The 16184-nt window shown below is 34.5% G+C and overlaps 4 protein-coding genes across 5 annotated transcripts; 2 read left to right on the top strand and 2 right to left on the bottom strand.

Moving 5' to 3' along the window:
• Nucleotides 1-1433: 1433 nt before the first annotated feature.
• Lnpk (zinc-ribbon metal-binding protein lunapark) lies at nt 1434-5922 on the bottom strand. 2 transcript variants are annotated; one of them, XM_083050665.1, is made up of 9 exons: nt 5537-5922; nt 4085-4126; nt 3820-4007; nt 3549-3735; nt 3169-3180; nt 2754-2988; nt 2450-2611; nt 2119-2295; nt 1434-1982 (listed from the first exon to the last, which is right to left on the bottom strand). In XM_083050665.1, exons 1-9 carry the CDS (start codon nt 5561-5563, stop codon nt 1876-1878), a joined length of 1137 nt encoding a protein of 378 aa, XP_082906791.1. In that variant the 5' UTR covers nt 5564-5922; the 3' UTR covers nt 1434-1875. The 2 variants fall into 2 exon arrangements, with proteins under 2 accessions (XP_082906791.1, XP_082906792.1); XM_083050666.1 differs by lacking the exon at nt 3169-3180.
• A 146-nt stretch (nt 5923-6068) lies between these two features.
• Wuho (tRNA (guanine-N(7)-)-methyltransferase non-catalytic subunit wuho) lies at nt 6069-7493 on the top strand. Its single transcript, XM_083050664.1, has one exon. It carries the CDS (start codon nt 6204-6206, stop codon nt 7380-7382), a length of 1179 nt encoding a protein of 392 aa, XP_082906790.1. The 5' UTR covers nt 6069-6203; the 3' UTR covers nt 7383-7493.
• Nucleotides 7494-7624: 131 nt separating this feature from the next.
• Rpt4 (Regulatory particle triple-A ATPase 4) lies at nt 7625-9812 on the bottom strand. Its single transcript, XM_083050663.1, has 7 exons — nt 9661-9812; nt 9343-9422; nt 9167-9206; nt 8822-8958; nt 8355-8727; nt 7998-8261; nt 7625-7906 (listed from the first exon to the last, which is right to left on the bottom strand). Exons 1-7 carry the CDS (start codon nt 9755-9757, stop codon nt 7716-7718), a joined length of 1182 nt encoding a protein of 393 aa, XP_082906789.1. The 5' UTR covers nt 9758-9812; the 3' UTR covers nt 7625-7715.
• Nucleotides 9813-9934: 122 nt separating this feature from the next.
• On the top strand, nt 9935-16183 carry Synj (synaptojanin). Its single transcript, XM_083050661.1, has 7 exons — nt 9935-10208; nt 10354-10708; nt 10854-11018; nt 11278-12329; nt 12444-13027; nt 13171-13345; nt 13438-16183. The coding sequence occupies exons 1-7, from the start codon at nt 10082-10084 to the stop codon at nt 14538-14540; spliced, it is 3561 nt and encodes a 1186-aa protein (XP_082906787.1). The 5' UTR covers nt 9935-10081; the 3' UTR covers nt 14541-16183.
• The last annotated feature ends 1 nt before the right edge of the window (nt 16184 follows it).

Genomic DNA, 16184 nt, shown 5'->3' with positions numbered 1-16184 from the left:
TACGATGCGCAAAGCGAAATGGCGAAAACCTGGTCCGGATATCCGGTTATTGACTAGCAACACATCCGGCGCGATAAAAAACACACGTTAGCCAATTATTTTCTATTATCAAAAAAGCGGGAAAATTGAAACGTCTACTGTCAAACTAGGCAAACCAAAAGATCAGTAGTTTTTGATTTTACATTTTTATAAGTGGATTATAATAAACAGTAGCTTTTTTCAGAAGTAAAATCAATGAAAATATATCTACATATCTATATATATCTACATTGTAACAATAAACATAAGAAGAAATTATTATTATGTGTACGAATAGTTATATGGATATAAGATACATTAAAACAGAAAATATGTCAATTTTGTCTAAATTTGTATTATAATTGTATTATAAGTTGTACTAACAACTTTCCAAATCACTTAAATATCTTTCATGTATACAAATTTACATCAAAATTCTATAAAATGTTTTAAATAATGCTCAAAATAACAGTAATTCCTAGAAAGCAAAAAATATAATACAATATAAGAGACAATCACATTTGTAACTTTACAGCTCAGCTATGTGTTAAGATTGAATTTAAACTGATTACAATATAACTATAAATTTCATTATTCTATCTATAATCACAGTGGATTGTAATCACCATAGTTTGATTATAATACATTAGAAATGGATTTATTATCACAATACTATATTTAATCTAGTAACTATTTGTGTTAAATAATTTTCCATACAAAGAAACATTGGGTGCGTTCAGAACACACAACAGTTGAGCAACGTTACTAGATTAATCTATATTATATCGCCATATAATATATAAAATCTAGTAGTTGCTCAACTGTTGTGTGTTCTGAACGCACCCACTGCTATTATGAAATGCATTTTTTCTTATGCTTTCTTTCTGAAATTCTACTTCTAAACTATAACAAAACTTATTATGTATAATAACTTTATATTTAAAAACTACTCGAGTTGAAAATTAGTAGAATAATTAATACATTGAAATATACAAACTTTTGTATACAACTTTTTTTTAATAAGGCAATGTACCTATGTAACTATTATAATATATCTATAAAAAGCAAAGCTTAAGGTTACTGTATTTTTTTCAAGAAAGTTGTAATTTATAATAAATAATCTGCAGACAGGATAGACAGTCTTATAAAAAATATATTATTAATTGATGTGCAACATGAACTTGTTTGCATTCATAATGTTCAAGTATTTTGCCACATTTAATTAAATTGTGCCTCAAAAATTATAAAAAGGCTGAAATGCGATTTCATATAAATATTTATAGAAATATTTCTATGAAAAAAATCTATAAAATATTTAGAAGAAATATTATAAATAGATCGACAATAATTTATAATCATGATATTTTTTGCTCTTCATGTTTTTGTATTCGTCAATAATTATAATGCTAAACAAATGAAAATTTAATATGATTTTTTATTTCATTTATAATGATAGAATTTTCGTGCAAATTTTCATAAATATTTTCTAGCAAATATTATATAATTTCCACAAAATTAGATAATGCAGAAAATTTTTGTATGTATCACCAATAATCATATAATACTTATGCTATTTCTATATTATAGCAACAGTTACCAATATATAAAGCAATATTTCAATTGACAATTACAATTGTAACATAAGAAGATAAATCTTAGTTTTTCTTCTATGTTATTATGTATTATTTAACAATTTGTCTTATTTTAATCGTTTATGTTTCTTCTTTTTTTTTCATTTATTCATACTCTCTTTTTTTTCTTTATTAAATTTAAACTTACTTGAAACTCTGATTTACAAACATCTTTTTTCACCATCAGGTATTATATTATTCAGTTATAAAAATTATGAGTGCTGCGTCACGTCTCTATCTTATCAGATTCATTCTCATTTAATAATTCTTTAGATTCTGATTCTGGAGTATCAGACGTTTCGCCTGGTCTTTCAACTACTTCAATATCCGAATCTATCAAATAAAAGAAAATCAAATAACTATTTATACTAATTTATAATATATATATATTTTAAATTTTACATCAAAATGATAGTAAATATAATAAAATAAAATCTCATCTGAATACACACATATAGGAATATCGTACCTGTATCTGATTGTGTGCTCGTTTCTAATTCAGTAATTTTTAGTGGCTCTTCATCATTGTTAAAAGTGACTTCAGATGTATTCAAAATTATAGCAGAATTATCAAAATCTAATTTTGGAGCAAAAGGTTTTTGTTTTCTTGCAGGATTCCAAAAACCACAGTAACAACATCTGAATGCTGCAAAAACATATGTAATTTTTTTAAGTAATATAATATTTTTATTATATTTTTAAATATAATATTTTTTTAAGTAATATATTTAAGTAATATATTGTTGATCAAAATATATTTTGGGGAGAAAATCTCTATTGAAAAAAAGCATTTTACTAACCAAAATATTCAAACTCTTCTTTCAAAGCCATTCCATTATGTGATTCACATTGCCGACAAATTAAAGCATAGCGATTTGAAGGACCATCACCTACTAAATAATCTACTAAACGATCGATCACAGTCCTTTGCTGTGGCAACACAGGTCGTGGTAATGGTGATTCTAAAATCATAAATGCAATCGTTAATTAATTCTTTATAATTAATGTTCATATAAAACATACCTTAAAACACATAGTAAAGCACAAGTTTTGTAAATAATTATATATTGCATATTTATATATATACTATATATATATACTTACGGAAACCTATGGCGGCAGGATTAATTATTCTACCACTAGGTGGGAAAGGATTTAGAGACTGATTAATTGATCTAATGTTAGGAGTCACTAAACCAGGGCCTGTTACACCAATTTGTGAATTGGTAATTGCAATGGTTCTTCTTCTTAGTTCTGCAGTTCCAAACTGAGGAGATATTACAGCTTGTGGCGTAGGACGTCGAGGTGTTTCAGTTGGCATTGACAACTTTTGAGTAAGCTAAAAACAGAATTATTAATTTCGTATCTCTTTTGTATCGTACATATTATTATCTATATTTGCATATGAATAACATATATTTTTTTAAGATAAAACTGTATCTTCTGCAATTGTCATCTTGTTTTACTCTTACTTTTATACATCTGTTCATATATGTTACAAATTTTTATAAGCACAAACCTTTGGAGTTAACTGTAAAAAAAAAGATAAGATTAATATAAAAGAAATATAAAATCTACACAAAAAAGAATAATACAAAACAAGATATAAAATTATATATTCACATATAAATTATATATTTTTAAGAACTTATTTTAAGAACTTTACTTATTATTTAGCATTATTACACTTGATTAGGTTAATTTATGAGTTTGTTCTTTATGCTGGTGAACTAGCGCAGTAAGTTAGAGTGAAACAAAACATATTTGTCTCACTTTAACTTATTGCACCAGTATGCACTAGTTCATCAGTGCGATAAAGAACAAACCCTATGATTGAATTCAAACATGATTCAGCTGATATTTAAAATAATTATAACAATAACATGTATGTCTACTCACGGGTGTCATGTTTAATTCATCTGGTGCAAATTTTAATAATATTTCCTTAGCTTTCTTATATGTTTCTGTTTCAGTAACTTCATTTAATATCTTCTTTTTCTCAGATATAATTGTAGACAGTTTTTCTTGATTATGAGTAATTTTACGATTATAGTACCATGAAACCATTTTCTTTGTTAAAAGTATTCTAAAAAAAGAAAAATGTTTGATTACATTTTCTTTATATTAAATAAAAATTATACTCATAATTAGATTTTACAACATAACTTACAAAATTGGAAAAAGTAGTAATGGTGTTATATAAAAAAGCTGATCGTATAATGAAGCCGGAAAGAAGCAGAAATAAAAGATGAATGCTATCATGACATAAAGAACAACTCCATAAATGATGATAGTTCCCACTATCTTCTTATGTCTTTGTTCCGTAGTCTGTCCATACTGTTGGATGTCTTTGATTTGCTGTAAAAAGAAAAAAATTATATAAAGCTATTTTATAATATTACATATATACATAGCAACAGTAAAATAATACTTACTGAATCAAGATCCTCTAAAATTTCGATTGTTGTCTTCTTTTTCTGAAAATCATAAACTTTATCTTACAATGCGTACATTTCACAACTTATCATATATACTTATCGTATAAAAATATTTCTTCATGCAGGATGTTCAGCAAATTATGATATAATTATCAAAGGCATTTTCCGTGAAAGATAATATATAAATATACAGAATAACTTTTTTTACACAGTATACATTTCTAAAATATTAAACCAAACATATAATCTGTACAAATAAAAATTACATTTAACGATATGAGAAGTAGTGACTTGTACAATTGAAGATACATATGTTAATCTATTTTAAATACAAAATTCAGAAAATGAAAATGGATTAATTAGAACTGGGCACAGAAATTAGGCTCAACAAATTTGTTTTAAAATCTTCTTTATTTAACAAAAAGTTCAAAAGAAAGAATGAAAATCGCGTATGTCATATATGACCTCAGTGATATACAAAAGAGCAAATAGTTTTTGTAAACAGCATTATTTGTTGTTTTATACATCGCTGATATACGCGTCTTTTGCTTTTTGTTCTCCATATCATTTTCGATCGTTTTGAATTTTTTGTTAAATAAAAAAGATGTTAAAACAAGCCTGATGGCTCTTATTATAGCCCGTTTTCTACCTGAATTTCGTATTTATATATGTATATCGAAACCTTTTTGTTTTATTATAATCTAATCTTTGAATTAATAATTAATAATATTATAATAATATTATTATCTACAAAATTTTACAATTATAATTTTAAGTATTTTTGATAAGAATTATCTTTAACTAGAATTAATATTTGTACTATAAATTTAAGTAATAAATAAGAATAACAATCCAATATATTTAGTAGCATATGTTGCATAAATTAAAATCATCCGATTTTAATTTATACATCATACCATTCATGAATCCATAATTTCCTTTGTGACATACAACTGGAACAAAGTTCGTCATTGAATGTTAATGTCTGATTTTCACGATATCACTATAGAATAAATTTAACAGCCAATTTTGTTTACTCATGAAAAATGGCGGTAATCAAGAAATAATATCGTATGACAAAACTTCAAAAACTTGCGTTTTTTATGAATGTTTTTAAGACAAACAAAAAATACATATTTTGATTTCAATATAAATAAGCGATTACATCATTTTACGCTCGTATAGTTACGTTTAAACAAATTCTTGTTTCGCGCCTTACAACTTTGAGGCTGTCGTCATCCGGCATAAACAGATGCTATAAATAGCCACGAATGACATTTAAAAATATTACTCAGCGATAGTTGGACACGGCTGCATCCGTAAAGTTAAGCCTCGCAGGATGTTGCAAGGTACCTTTCGCGTACACATTTAACCAAGTCACTACGCTAACCTCAAAGGACGCGAAATGTCACGGGAGGAACTGGAGAATCTCGAGGCTTTTCGACTCACCCGAAATCTCGACAGTATTATCCCCATTATTAATTGATGTTACGGCGAAGGTGTGGGCGAAGGCTATCCTCGGAAACGTCGATCGCAGACGCGTCCCTTCGCGCCGAATCCGTCATAAAAAGAGGCTCCCTCCGATATCCGTTTTAAAATAGCCCCCGTTCGATGCCTCGTCGAGCCGGCTTGTCCCGCTCGATTACGATCCAAATTTAAATCCCGCCGCGCGTTTTACTTGCGATATTTATAGCTCCGATCGCGTCTATGAAATTATCCGGCGCGTAGTCGGCAGATCAACAGTCCCTGTCATTTTCGGCGCGAAGAAAACAAGGTACGATAATCCGTAAACTGTCACCTGGCCGTTCGCCTTTCCAAGTCCCGAGCGAACTGCTGCAGACACGTTCGATCGGCTTTGCTCCGATTCGCAGAGTCATATGTATATGTATGTATGACACACATAGCGCTGACAAAAGCATTACGTCGTTTAAGGCACGTCGGTAATGTAGTATCGTTGCATTATCGACCAAGTGCGCTAAAAGTTTGCTAAAAGTGCCGTAGCACTACTGTACGAAACACGCCGGCATAACCTGTAAAAAAAAACAACTCATTCATTCTTTATTAAAAAACGCACATTATTTTGAAAGATTTACGATTATTTACAAACATTCGAAATATGAGTTTTTCCGTATATGACTCGTACGTAGCCTTGTGCAACAACGAACGCGTGATAATACACAATGTTGACAGTGGGAGCGAAAATACGATAATCTTGCCCGATTTGGAAACAGACAGGAAGATAGACGTGCATAACAATGCGGATATCGAGACTTATCATATGATAACATCTGTCACGTTCTCGGAGGATGGATGGTACTTTGCGGTGTGCACGAATCGCAAGCAGCTGTGTTTGTACGAGACGAGGAACTCGAGGCTTCTGTCGAATCGAACGCTCGCCAGAGCCGCCAGCAGAGTGAGATTCTCTCCGAACAACGACGTCGTGATTGCTGACAAGGCTGGAGACGTGTACCTGTTTTCCACCCGCTCGCCAAAGGAAACTGGAACTTGGATCCTGGGTCACCTGTCGATGCTCCTTGATGTACTCATTACGGAGGATATGAAATGTATCTTGACAACCGACAGAGACGAAAAGATCAAAGTTTCCACGTTCCCGAATTGCTACAACATTATGTCTTACTGTTTAGGACACAGAAAATTTGTAACAAACATCTCGGAATTACCTCACAAGAAATGTATCTTAATATCGTGCGGTGGCGATGGAGTTTTTAAATTGTGGGATTATAAACTTGGGACTGAACTGATGTCTGTAAACTTTTGCGATAAAATACCGAAATATGACATTGAGAAATTTAATCAAGATCTTCACGACTGTCATTATGATGAATCTGTAGATATATTGCCTGTTAAGCATCTGAGAGTATCTTATCTTAGTAAAATGGAATCTTTAGTTGTAATAAGCTTTTATAGTAGCAAAGTATTATTAGTTTATAACATTACTAGTAGCAATGAAACACAGTTTGAAGCAAATTATTTGGAATCCATAATTATTAAAGCTGAACCTATAGAATGTCTTTTATACAAACAAGATTTATGGGTGTTAGTAGATGAAGGACTAGAAGTATACAAATTTGAAAATAATAAATTTGAAAATAATAAATTTTTAAATCATAATGCTCTGAATCACACGATTAAACATCTTAATGAATCCTGGGAAACTCTGAAAAATACTATTGTTAAACAAAATTTGTTTCCAATTTTATATAAAAGAAAATATGACAATGTACAAGAATATTTAGAAAGGAAAAAAGTTCGACTTGCCAGCAATATAGAATAGATTACAATATCATTATAAATACAGTATATAAAATATGCAAAAATATTGCAATGATTGAAATCAGATATAAAGATATATATTTGTTACATTAATAATCTTCGATTATGTATATCGATTATGTACCTATTATTATGGTATCATTATATTTGTATCATACAAATTTGCTAATGTTAATATCGAGGAAACTTTTGCAGAAATATAATTTTATCAGGAAAGGAAGAAATAATATAGCAAAATAATAATGAACAATCCAACTTGGATCATATTGAAATTAATAGACATCTAATGTCACACACTTTTGAGAGATAAAATAGTAAATCAATTTACATTGAATTACACAGGCTTATAATCTAGTTTGGATTCGAGTTTCTTATTGTCAGAAACCTTTCTGACTGCTTTCATAAAATCTTCTTGTATCACATACTCTCTTTCTAATCGTATCGCAAACAACCCAGCCTCTGTGCACACATTTCTCAAATCAGCGCCATTAAACCCATCCGATAATTTGACCACTGCCTCGTAATCTTTACATTTATAAATAACAAGATATTTATATTTTAAATATTGCGAAATATGTAAAATTGTAAAACTTATATCTGGAAACAAATTACTTACCGATTTCGCCGTGTTTGGCAATTGGCAATGCATGTATCTTCAAAATCTCTAAACGAGCTTGTTCATTAGGCAGCGGTATTTCAATTTTCCTATCCAATCTTCCTGGCCGTAATAACGCAGGATCTAAGGTATCAGGTCTATTTGTAGCCATTATCATTTTAACTTGACCCAAAGAATCGAATCCATCCATTTGATTTAACAATTCCATCAAGGTTCGCTGAATTTCTCGATCAGCACTTGTTCCTTCCGAAAATCTGCGGCCACCTATAAGTATGTTGAAATTATATATTAATATCTATCCATATAAAATTCTCTCAATTTACAATTTCTTTGTTTATTATCCTTATATATACTCACCAATTGCATCAATTTCATCCATAAATATAATACAAGGCTGATGATCACGAGCATAATTAAACATCTCTCTAATTAATCTAGCAGATTCTCCAATATATTTATCAACAATAGCACTTGAAACAACTTTCAAGAAATTTGCATCTAACTGACTGGCAACAGCTCTTGCTAATAATGTTTTTCCAGTGCCAGGAGGACCATATAACAAGCATCCTTTGGGAGGAGTAATGCCAACTCTTTGGAAAAGCTCAGGATTTAATAATGGCAATTCTATAACCTCGCGCAATTCACGTATTTGCTCGCTCAAGCCACCAATTGCGCTATACGTCACATCACCGGGATCTTCGTGAGACATGTTGTAAACTAATGGATCAACCTAGAAAAAAAAAACAGTAACACAACAAAAAATAAATTTTCAGGTAAAAAAGGAATTTTAATTTAAAGATTTTTTAATTAGCAAATTCCTTTACCTCACGTGGTAAATAACGCATGATTGTGAGAGTTGTCATATCTAAAGCAACTCTAGTTCCAGATTTTAATTTATTTTTATCCAATTGACGCCGACATCCAACAACATAACGTGGACCATTTGTAGCTTTTACGATAACTGAAAATAAATGTTAATTATTTTCATTTCATCTATTCATTTGTATTTTATCTACATATTTAATAAAAAATATATCTGTTCGTATAATTAAATATAATTTTTGTTTTTACTAAATACGAATAAGATATTGCAATGAAAATGGTCATTGTTAGTATTAAATATGTAACCAAAATACATATTCTTACTTATATATAAGTTGATTACTTACATTTTTCTTCTGTAAGTTGTTTTAATACTTCCCCAACAATCTGCAAGATTGAAGATTGAAAATAGAATTAAATAAAATAAAGATAATGAATTATTGATTATTGATTTATTTATTTAATTATTCATTGATTTAATTGAATATTCTATCTTGATAAAAAAAGGGAGAGATAACAATACCTGTCCAACGCTTTGCAACGCCTTTAAGTCATTTTCAGACTTGTCATATTGCTTTGTCAGATCTTTAAGGTGTTCTCTCACTAGAAAAATTAAGTACAATACAATTTTATAACCATATTCTTTTTATAAATTTGTTACAAAATATAAAATGATAAAAAAAAGTGTATTAATATATTAGCATCGTTAAAAAGAATGCATTTAAAATATAAAATCGAGAAAAGTTCAATGACAGTAGGAAGGAAATGAGGTTATAAGTCTCGAATACTTTGCAAATGAGAAATACATAAAATTCACGATAATCACGAGAGAGCATCTTACTTTCTTTAAGACGTGACTCGACCTCCTTATGTTCTAAAAGCTTTTTTCTATAATCTTGAAGAGCTTTTTCTCTCACAGAATCCATGGTGATCGACATCTTTACTTATTTTGCTGTCTAACTGTCATGGAAAATACTGTCACAGATGGGACGCAGAACGGAGAAAAAGAGAGAGAAGGAGCTTCGGCTGCATCCCTTCAGAGGGCGTAAGTGCGCCGAATGAAATTTTCTAGCTGTGCAGCGGATCTTCGATGATGCATATCGTCGATGGTGAACAGCGGAATTTCTTCAGTCGCCGCGATCAGCGGATGGTCCGTGTTTGTACTTGTTATGCGCTCTTGTATGACAGATCAAGCTGTCATCTCATCGTAGAGTATTGCCGAATCGTTGCCGCGCGTAACAGAAGGACACCGCCGCGCAACAATGGCGATGGGCAAGGGTTTCCGCGTCTACGAGAAGCTGGACTCACCCAAGCCGCACTCGGTCATACTCGAGCAACGGAATCGCAAGGAGACGCTGCTCTTCGAGTCGCAAGCGGTCGCGGTCCTTTGTAAGTATTACTAACGCCGAGACGATGCGCCGCCTCGTTCTCCATCATCCGGTTCGCTTCGACCGTCCTGCAGCTATTTTTAACAAAATAGCTTTTTAATGATAATTAAAAATTCATCCATTACATATTGATATGTTATTTACAGCCACTGAAGAACACGAGTTCCTCAAGTCGAAGTATATAAAATTGTTGGATGCATACGGATGCCTGGGTGTCCTGCAGCTAAACGCAGGAGAGAACACACTGTTGTATCTTGTTCTCGTCACCGGATGCTTCTCCGTAGGAAAAATAGGAGAGTCGGAAGTCTTCCGAATAACACAATCAGGTTTTGTACCGCTGTTCTATAGTCAGGGAACGGAGGATCGTGTGTCCGAAGTCAGAAAGGTTCTGAATTCTGGAACATTTTACTTCTCCTGGTCCTCTGGACAGGATTCGCTTGATATTACCCTAAGTGCTCAAAGAAGATACAAATCAACAACTACAGATAATAGGTTCTTCTGGTTGGTACAAATAATTTTTTCAATCTTTCTATGCTAATTTCTTGTAATAAAAATTCTTCATAATTCAAGCATGAATGTTCTCTCCAATATACTATTTTACAAAATAGAAACAAGATCAAAATTTAATCTTATAAATTATTTATAGGAATCGGATGTTACACATTCATCTATTGAGATATGGCGTAGATACAAGTCAGTGGTTGTTGAAAGCAATGTGTGGTAGTGTGGAAATTAGGACTGTTTATGTTGGACACAGACAAGCCCGAGCAGTGCTTACGTCTAGATTAAGTTGCGAACGTGCTGGCACTAGGTAAGATTGATTTCCTCTATTTAATGATAAAATATAGAATGATTTATATTTTTGTTTGTTAAATGTCAGAAAATATTTGATAAGCTTGATAAGCTATCTCATGAAATAAACATGCGGCTAATGTAATAATCACATGCATACATTGCCACTGATATAAACAGATTGCTAAAACATATGGCCCGATTAACTATGACATTTCACATTACTAGATTATTTGTTTCGTTCTACTAAAATTATATAAAAATTATCTTTTATACAGATTCAATGTTAGAGGAACCAATGACAATGGACACGTGGCAAATTTTGTGGAGACAGAACAGGTGATCTACATAGACAACGAAGTGACGTCTTACGTTCAAACAAGGGGTTCGGTTCCGTTGTTCTGGGAACAGCCTGGTATACAAGTTGGTTCCCACAAAGTAAAAATTTCACGCGGCTTCGAGACCTCTGCGCCCGCTTTCGACAGACATTTAGAGATGATCAAGAAACGGTATGGCCAGCAAGTAATCGTCAATCTCCTTGGCTCTAGTCTAATTGGCAGCAAGGAAGGGGAGGCGATGCTGAGTCAATTGTTTCAAACCCATCACAACATGTCGAAGCACATGGATGTTCCACACATCATATTTGATTATCATCAAGAATGCCGCGGTGGTAACATGAAGAATCTCTCGAAGCTGAAGGCGAAGGTGGAAAAATACTTGGAATCGTTCTCCATGTTCTACGCGGCCGGCAATACTGTGATTCTCGAGCAAACTGGCACTATCAGAACCAACTGTCTAGATTGCTTGGATAGAACAAATTGCGTGCAAACGTTCTTCGCGCTCGAAATGCTGGGTAAGCAAATGAGCCTGTTGAAACTGATGGAGAAGCAGCAGATGGTCTCGAGATTCGAGGAAGTATTTCGCCAGATGTGGATCAACAACGGCAACGAGGTCAGCAAGATATATGCGGGCACCGGTGCCATCCAAGGCAGTTCTAAGCTGATGGACGGTGCGAGATCGGCAGCCAGAACGATACAGAATAATTTACTAGATTCCAATAAGCAGGAAGCGATCGATATCCTATTATTAGGTTCGACGTTAAATACAGAACTTGCTGATAGGGCACGTTTGTTATTACCCTCCAACATGTTACACGCCGCGCCAAATCTCCTACGAGAGATTTGCAAGCGTTACAACGAGTACGTAAATACGATGACTCTCAGGGTGAGTGTCGGTACTTACAACGTTAACGGAGGAAAGCACTTTAGAAGTGTAGTTTACAAGGATGTATCTCTGTCTGATTGGTTATTCGATGGACCGTACAAATCATGTAAGTATTGTCTTACTGGGAATCCCGAATTATTATAAAATATATGAGAAAAAACATGATATCGCACTAAAGTTCTTTTTTTATAATTAAATCTCTAATAATTTCTTTATTCAGCCTTGGTATCCTTGGAGCACGACGACGCGGACAATGATGTTCCTGTAGACATATTCGCGATTGGATTCGAGGAGATTGTCGATCTGAACGCCAGCAATATTATGGCCGCCAGTTCGGACAACGCGAAAGCTTGGGCCGAGGAGCTGCAGAAGGTCCTATGCAAGGACACGGAGTACGTTCTCGTGACATATCAGCAGTTAGTCGGCGTCTGTCTATATCTGTTCATACGACCCGTGCATGCGCCGTATCTGCGAGATGTGGCGGTAGATTGCGTGAAAACAGGATTGGGAGGAGCAACCGGAAACAAAGGCGCCGCGGCGATCAGATGCGTGCTCTATTCCACGTCTTTCTGTTTTGTATGCGCGCACTTCGCCGCCGGCCAGTCGCAGGTGAACGAACGTAATGCTGATTATGCCGAGATCACGAGAAAGATAACGTTTCCCATGGGCAGAACCCTGAATACACACGATTATGTATTTTGGTGCGGTGATTTTAACTACAGAGTCGACATGGACAAGGACGAGATGAAGGAAATGATTAAGCGGAACGAACTGGATCAGATAATGCAATACGACCAATTAAGGGTAATGTATCATATCAGGTTAATTAAAAAAAAGTTCATTTTCTCATTTATTAGTGTCAAAATCATGTAGGAATAAACGCGAAAGCTTTTTGATCAATTTAAAGATTTAATTTCTAATATATACTTTGATATTTAATTTTTAAGGTTCAACAAGAACAGGGTAACGTTTTCAAGAATTTCTTGGAAGGGCCTATTAATTTCCATCCTACATATAAATACGATCTCTTCTCGGATGATTATGACACCAGTGAAAAGTGTCGTCAACCCGCATGGACGGATAGAGTTCTCTGGAAACGTCGGAAGCAAGTACCTGATATCGGTTAGTTTTTCTCTCTGGAATTATTTCCTATTTATAAAATTCAATGTATGTAAATATATAATTGTATTTATTAATCGCGCTTTATATTTTAGATTCGCCTACAGATTGGAATCCGGGAAAGCTTGCTTATTACGGCAGAGCGGAATTGAAACAGAGCGATCATCGTCCGGTAATCGCGACGATCGACATAGATGTACATTGTATCGATCCCGAGAAACGCGAGCGCGTGTTCAAGGAGGTGATACAGGATCTGGGTCCGCCCGACGGTACGATTATAGTCAAGGCGATAGAGGATATCGAGGATATGGATAGCGTGTTCGACAACAATCTCATGTTCGCGCTGATACAGGATCTGTCTCATATCGGTGAGGCGATCCTGGTCCGTTACGTCGGTGAGACCATCTGGGTGACGTTCAGGGACGGCCAGTGCGCTCTGGCTGCGGCGAAGAAGGGTATGACGCAAGTATGCGGCCAGACGCTGAAGCTATCGCTGAAATCGCCCGACTGGGTGCAACTGATTGAGAAGGAGATCGAGATCTGCAGCAACACCACGGTGGCGCAGTTCACAGCGAATTCACCTTTGAGAAGTCCCATGCAACGATTAGAACAATTAGAGATCGCCGAACGGTCGGTGCCCCACTCTCCCAGCAGAGGTAGCCCTAACGGCATGATGCCGCCGCCGAGACCGGCGCCACCGGGACGACCATCTCAACTACCGAAGAGTCCCGCTCACGAGCGAAAGCAGGGACCGCGAGCGGGTGTCTTCAGCGTGTTTCCCAATCAATTCCAGGTTCCCATGACGCAACCAGCCGCAAACAAAGCAGAAGAGGATCAACAGGACGAGAGATTGTCGCCCGACTCGGCCATCTACGAAGAAATACCAGACGGATCGCCCAGCTATCCCATACCAAATCGGCCACCGCCGCCTTTACCGCGTATGGACGGGCCTCAGGAACCGAGCAGACCTCCGCCTAGCTCGATACCTCCCCCTTTGCCGCACAGGCAAGCTCCGCCGCCTCCGCAGCATCCACCGCCGAGTCTACCTCCGCCGAATGTTCCGCAGCATCCACCGCCGAGTCTACCTCCGCCTAATGTTCCACAGCATCCACCGCCGAGTCTACCTCCGCCGAATGCTCCGCCACCCGTTCCAGCGAGAACCGGCGGACCGCCCATTCCGGCCAGAAATCCTCAGTAAAAAAGGAACATAAGATAAATATTCTCGACACCACGTATCCGGTACATTTATTTAACATTATTCCAATGCGTATTATTTATGAAGTTAATAATGACGAGTCGACATAGTTGACGATGAGTCCTCGCTTCCAAACTGAGTTCCAGATTCGCGTAGGATAGTTAGAAATCTGTTCTGTGATTATTCTAAGAATGGAATCATCAAGTCGGAAGTAATTATTTTCGATATCTCCGATCGCGATCCGATAATTGTAGATTTGTATTGATAGGGCCCGTTTTTGATCTTGCCGAATCTGTATTCCGCATTTTCCCCTTGTTGATGATAATATGCATATTAATCCTGTTGATCTCCATTTCACATTGATGATGCAGGAAGCTGTTGTGTTTTCACTCCGAAATGTTTAAATATCGCATATCGCTATTGTTTCGAAGATCCAATCAATTTATGGCTGTTGATGTGACACAGAGATTTAATATGTATGTTCGTAACCTGTGTTGAAAATGTTATAAAATTGAATATATCAGGAAATTAGTAATCCATCAAGTTTAAATGGCGAGATACTTGCGGTAATAATGTTCTAGTTGTCGCTGCTTGTATCATATATTGATATAATTTAAAATGTAATTGGTGTTAGTGCTGCTTCTATAAGATTTTAGGCGTTTCTTCGCAGTATCTTAATATTATAATAGTCTAAGTGTACCAAAAAACCTCCAAGGAGCTTAATTTTACAAATGATTATATGTAGCACGACAGAAGGAACAGGATAGACTCAAACGCAGCAGTATTCTCACACAAGTGTGTAATATATATATATATATATAATTTCTTATAAACACACTCCTATCGTAAATTTGCCTTTTTTTGGGAGCTATTGAGTTCGATTATCTTAATGGCGGCTAGTTTAGCTATAATCTAAGATCCTCTTATGTATAATTTTATTTGTCTCTCTCTTAATTTTAAAGTTCCTATATTTTACATTCCATGAATATTTCTAAAACGTCCGTCCCGATGGGTCCAACATACCCACCTATCTACATTTCTTTCCTTAAATCCTTCCTTATTATTTTCCAAGAAACATATAAAATATATTATGTATCTTACTATGCACGATACGTAAATGTCCTATCATTTTGACTGTCGTGTTACACATAATGAACAACGAATGCGAATTAAACAGAGAACAGAGGATAAGAGCAGAAGTTATTACTCATAGCATCATAATTTACGTTTTTGAAAATACGTACGACGTCAAAAAACGTGACAGTCAAAATGTTAATTATTATAAATTGTACATACTATTTATAATCTCTTAATTTCTCCATTATTTTTAGCTTATTTGCATAAAGGTGACTCTAATTGTGGGAAAATGGACGTATACATGTGTAAAAAAAAAAATAGTATAACAAAAATAATGTATGTATAGTGATGTAGAGAAAAATTGTTTCTTACACACTATCTTATAATATAACTTTTATCCTACAGCACCTCACCAATCCGCATCTCTTTCACACTCACATGCGTAGTTGATGCGTCCTATTAGTTAGATCAATCTTCACCTGGTACACAAGTTGTAAAACATTGGGCATGTATATATGTATTGAATGATCTACAAATAATAAAGAGATCAGATGGGAAGGGAGAAAGCGT

The sequence above is a fragment of the Prenolepis imparis genome, unplaced genomic scaffold (assembly GCF_030444845.1).
Source record: "Prenolepis imparis isolate NDT839.2.m4 unplaced genomic scaffold, iyPreImpa1.0 SCAF_11, whole genome shotgun sequence".
Lineage (NCBI taxonomy): Eukaryota > Metazoa > Arthropoda > Insecta > Hymenoptera > Formicidae > Prenolepis > Prenolepis imparis.
This window is presented reverse-complemented; position numbering and strand designations above follow the sequence as displayed.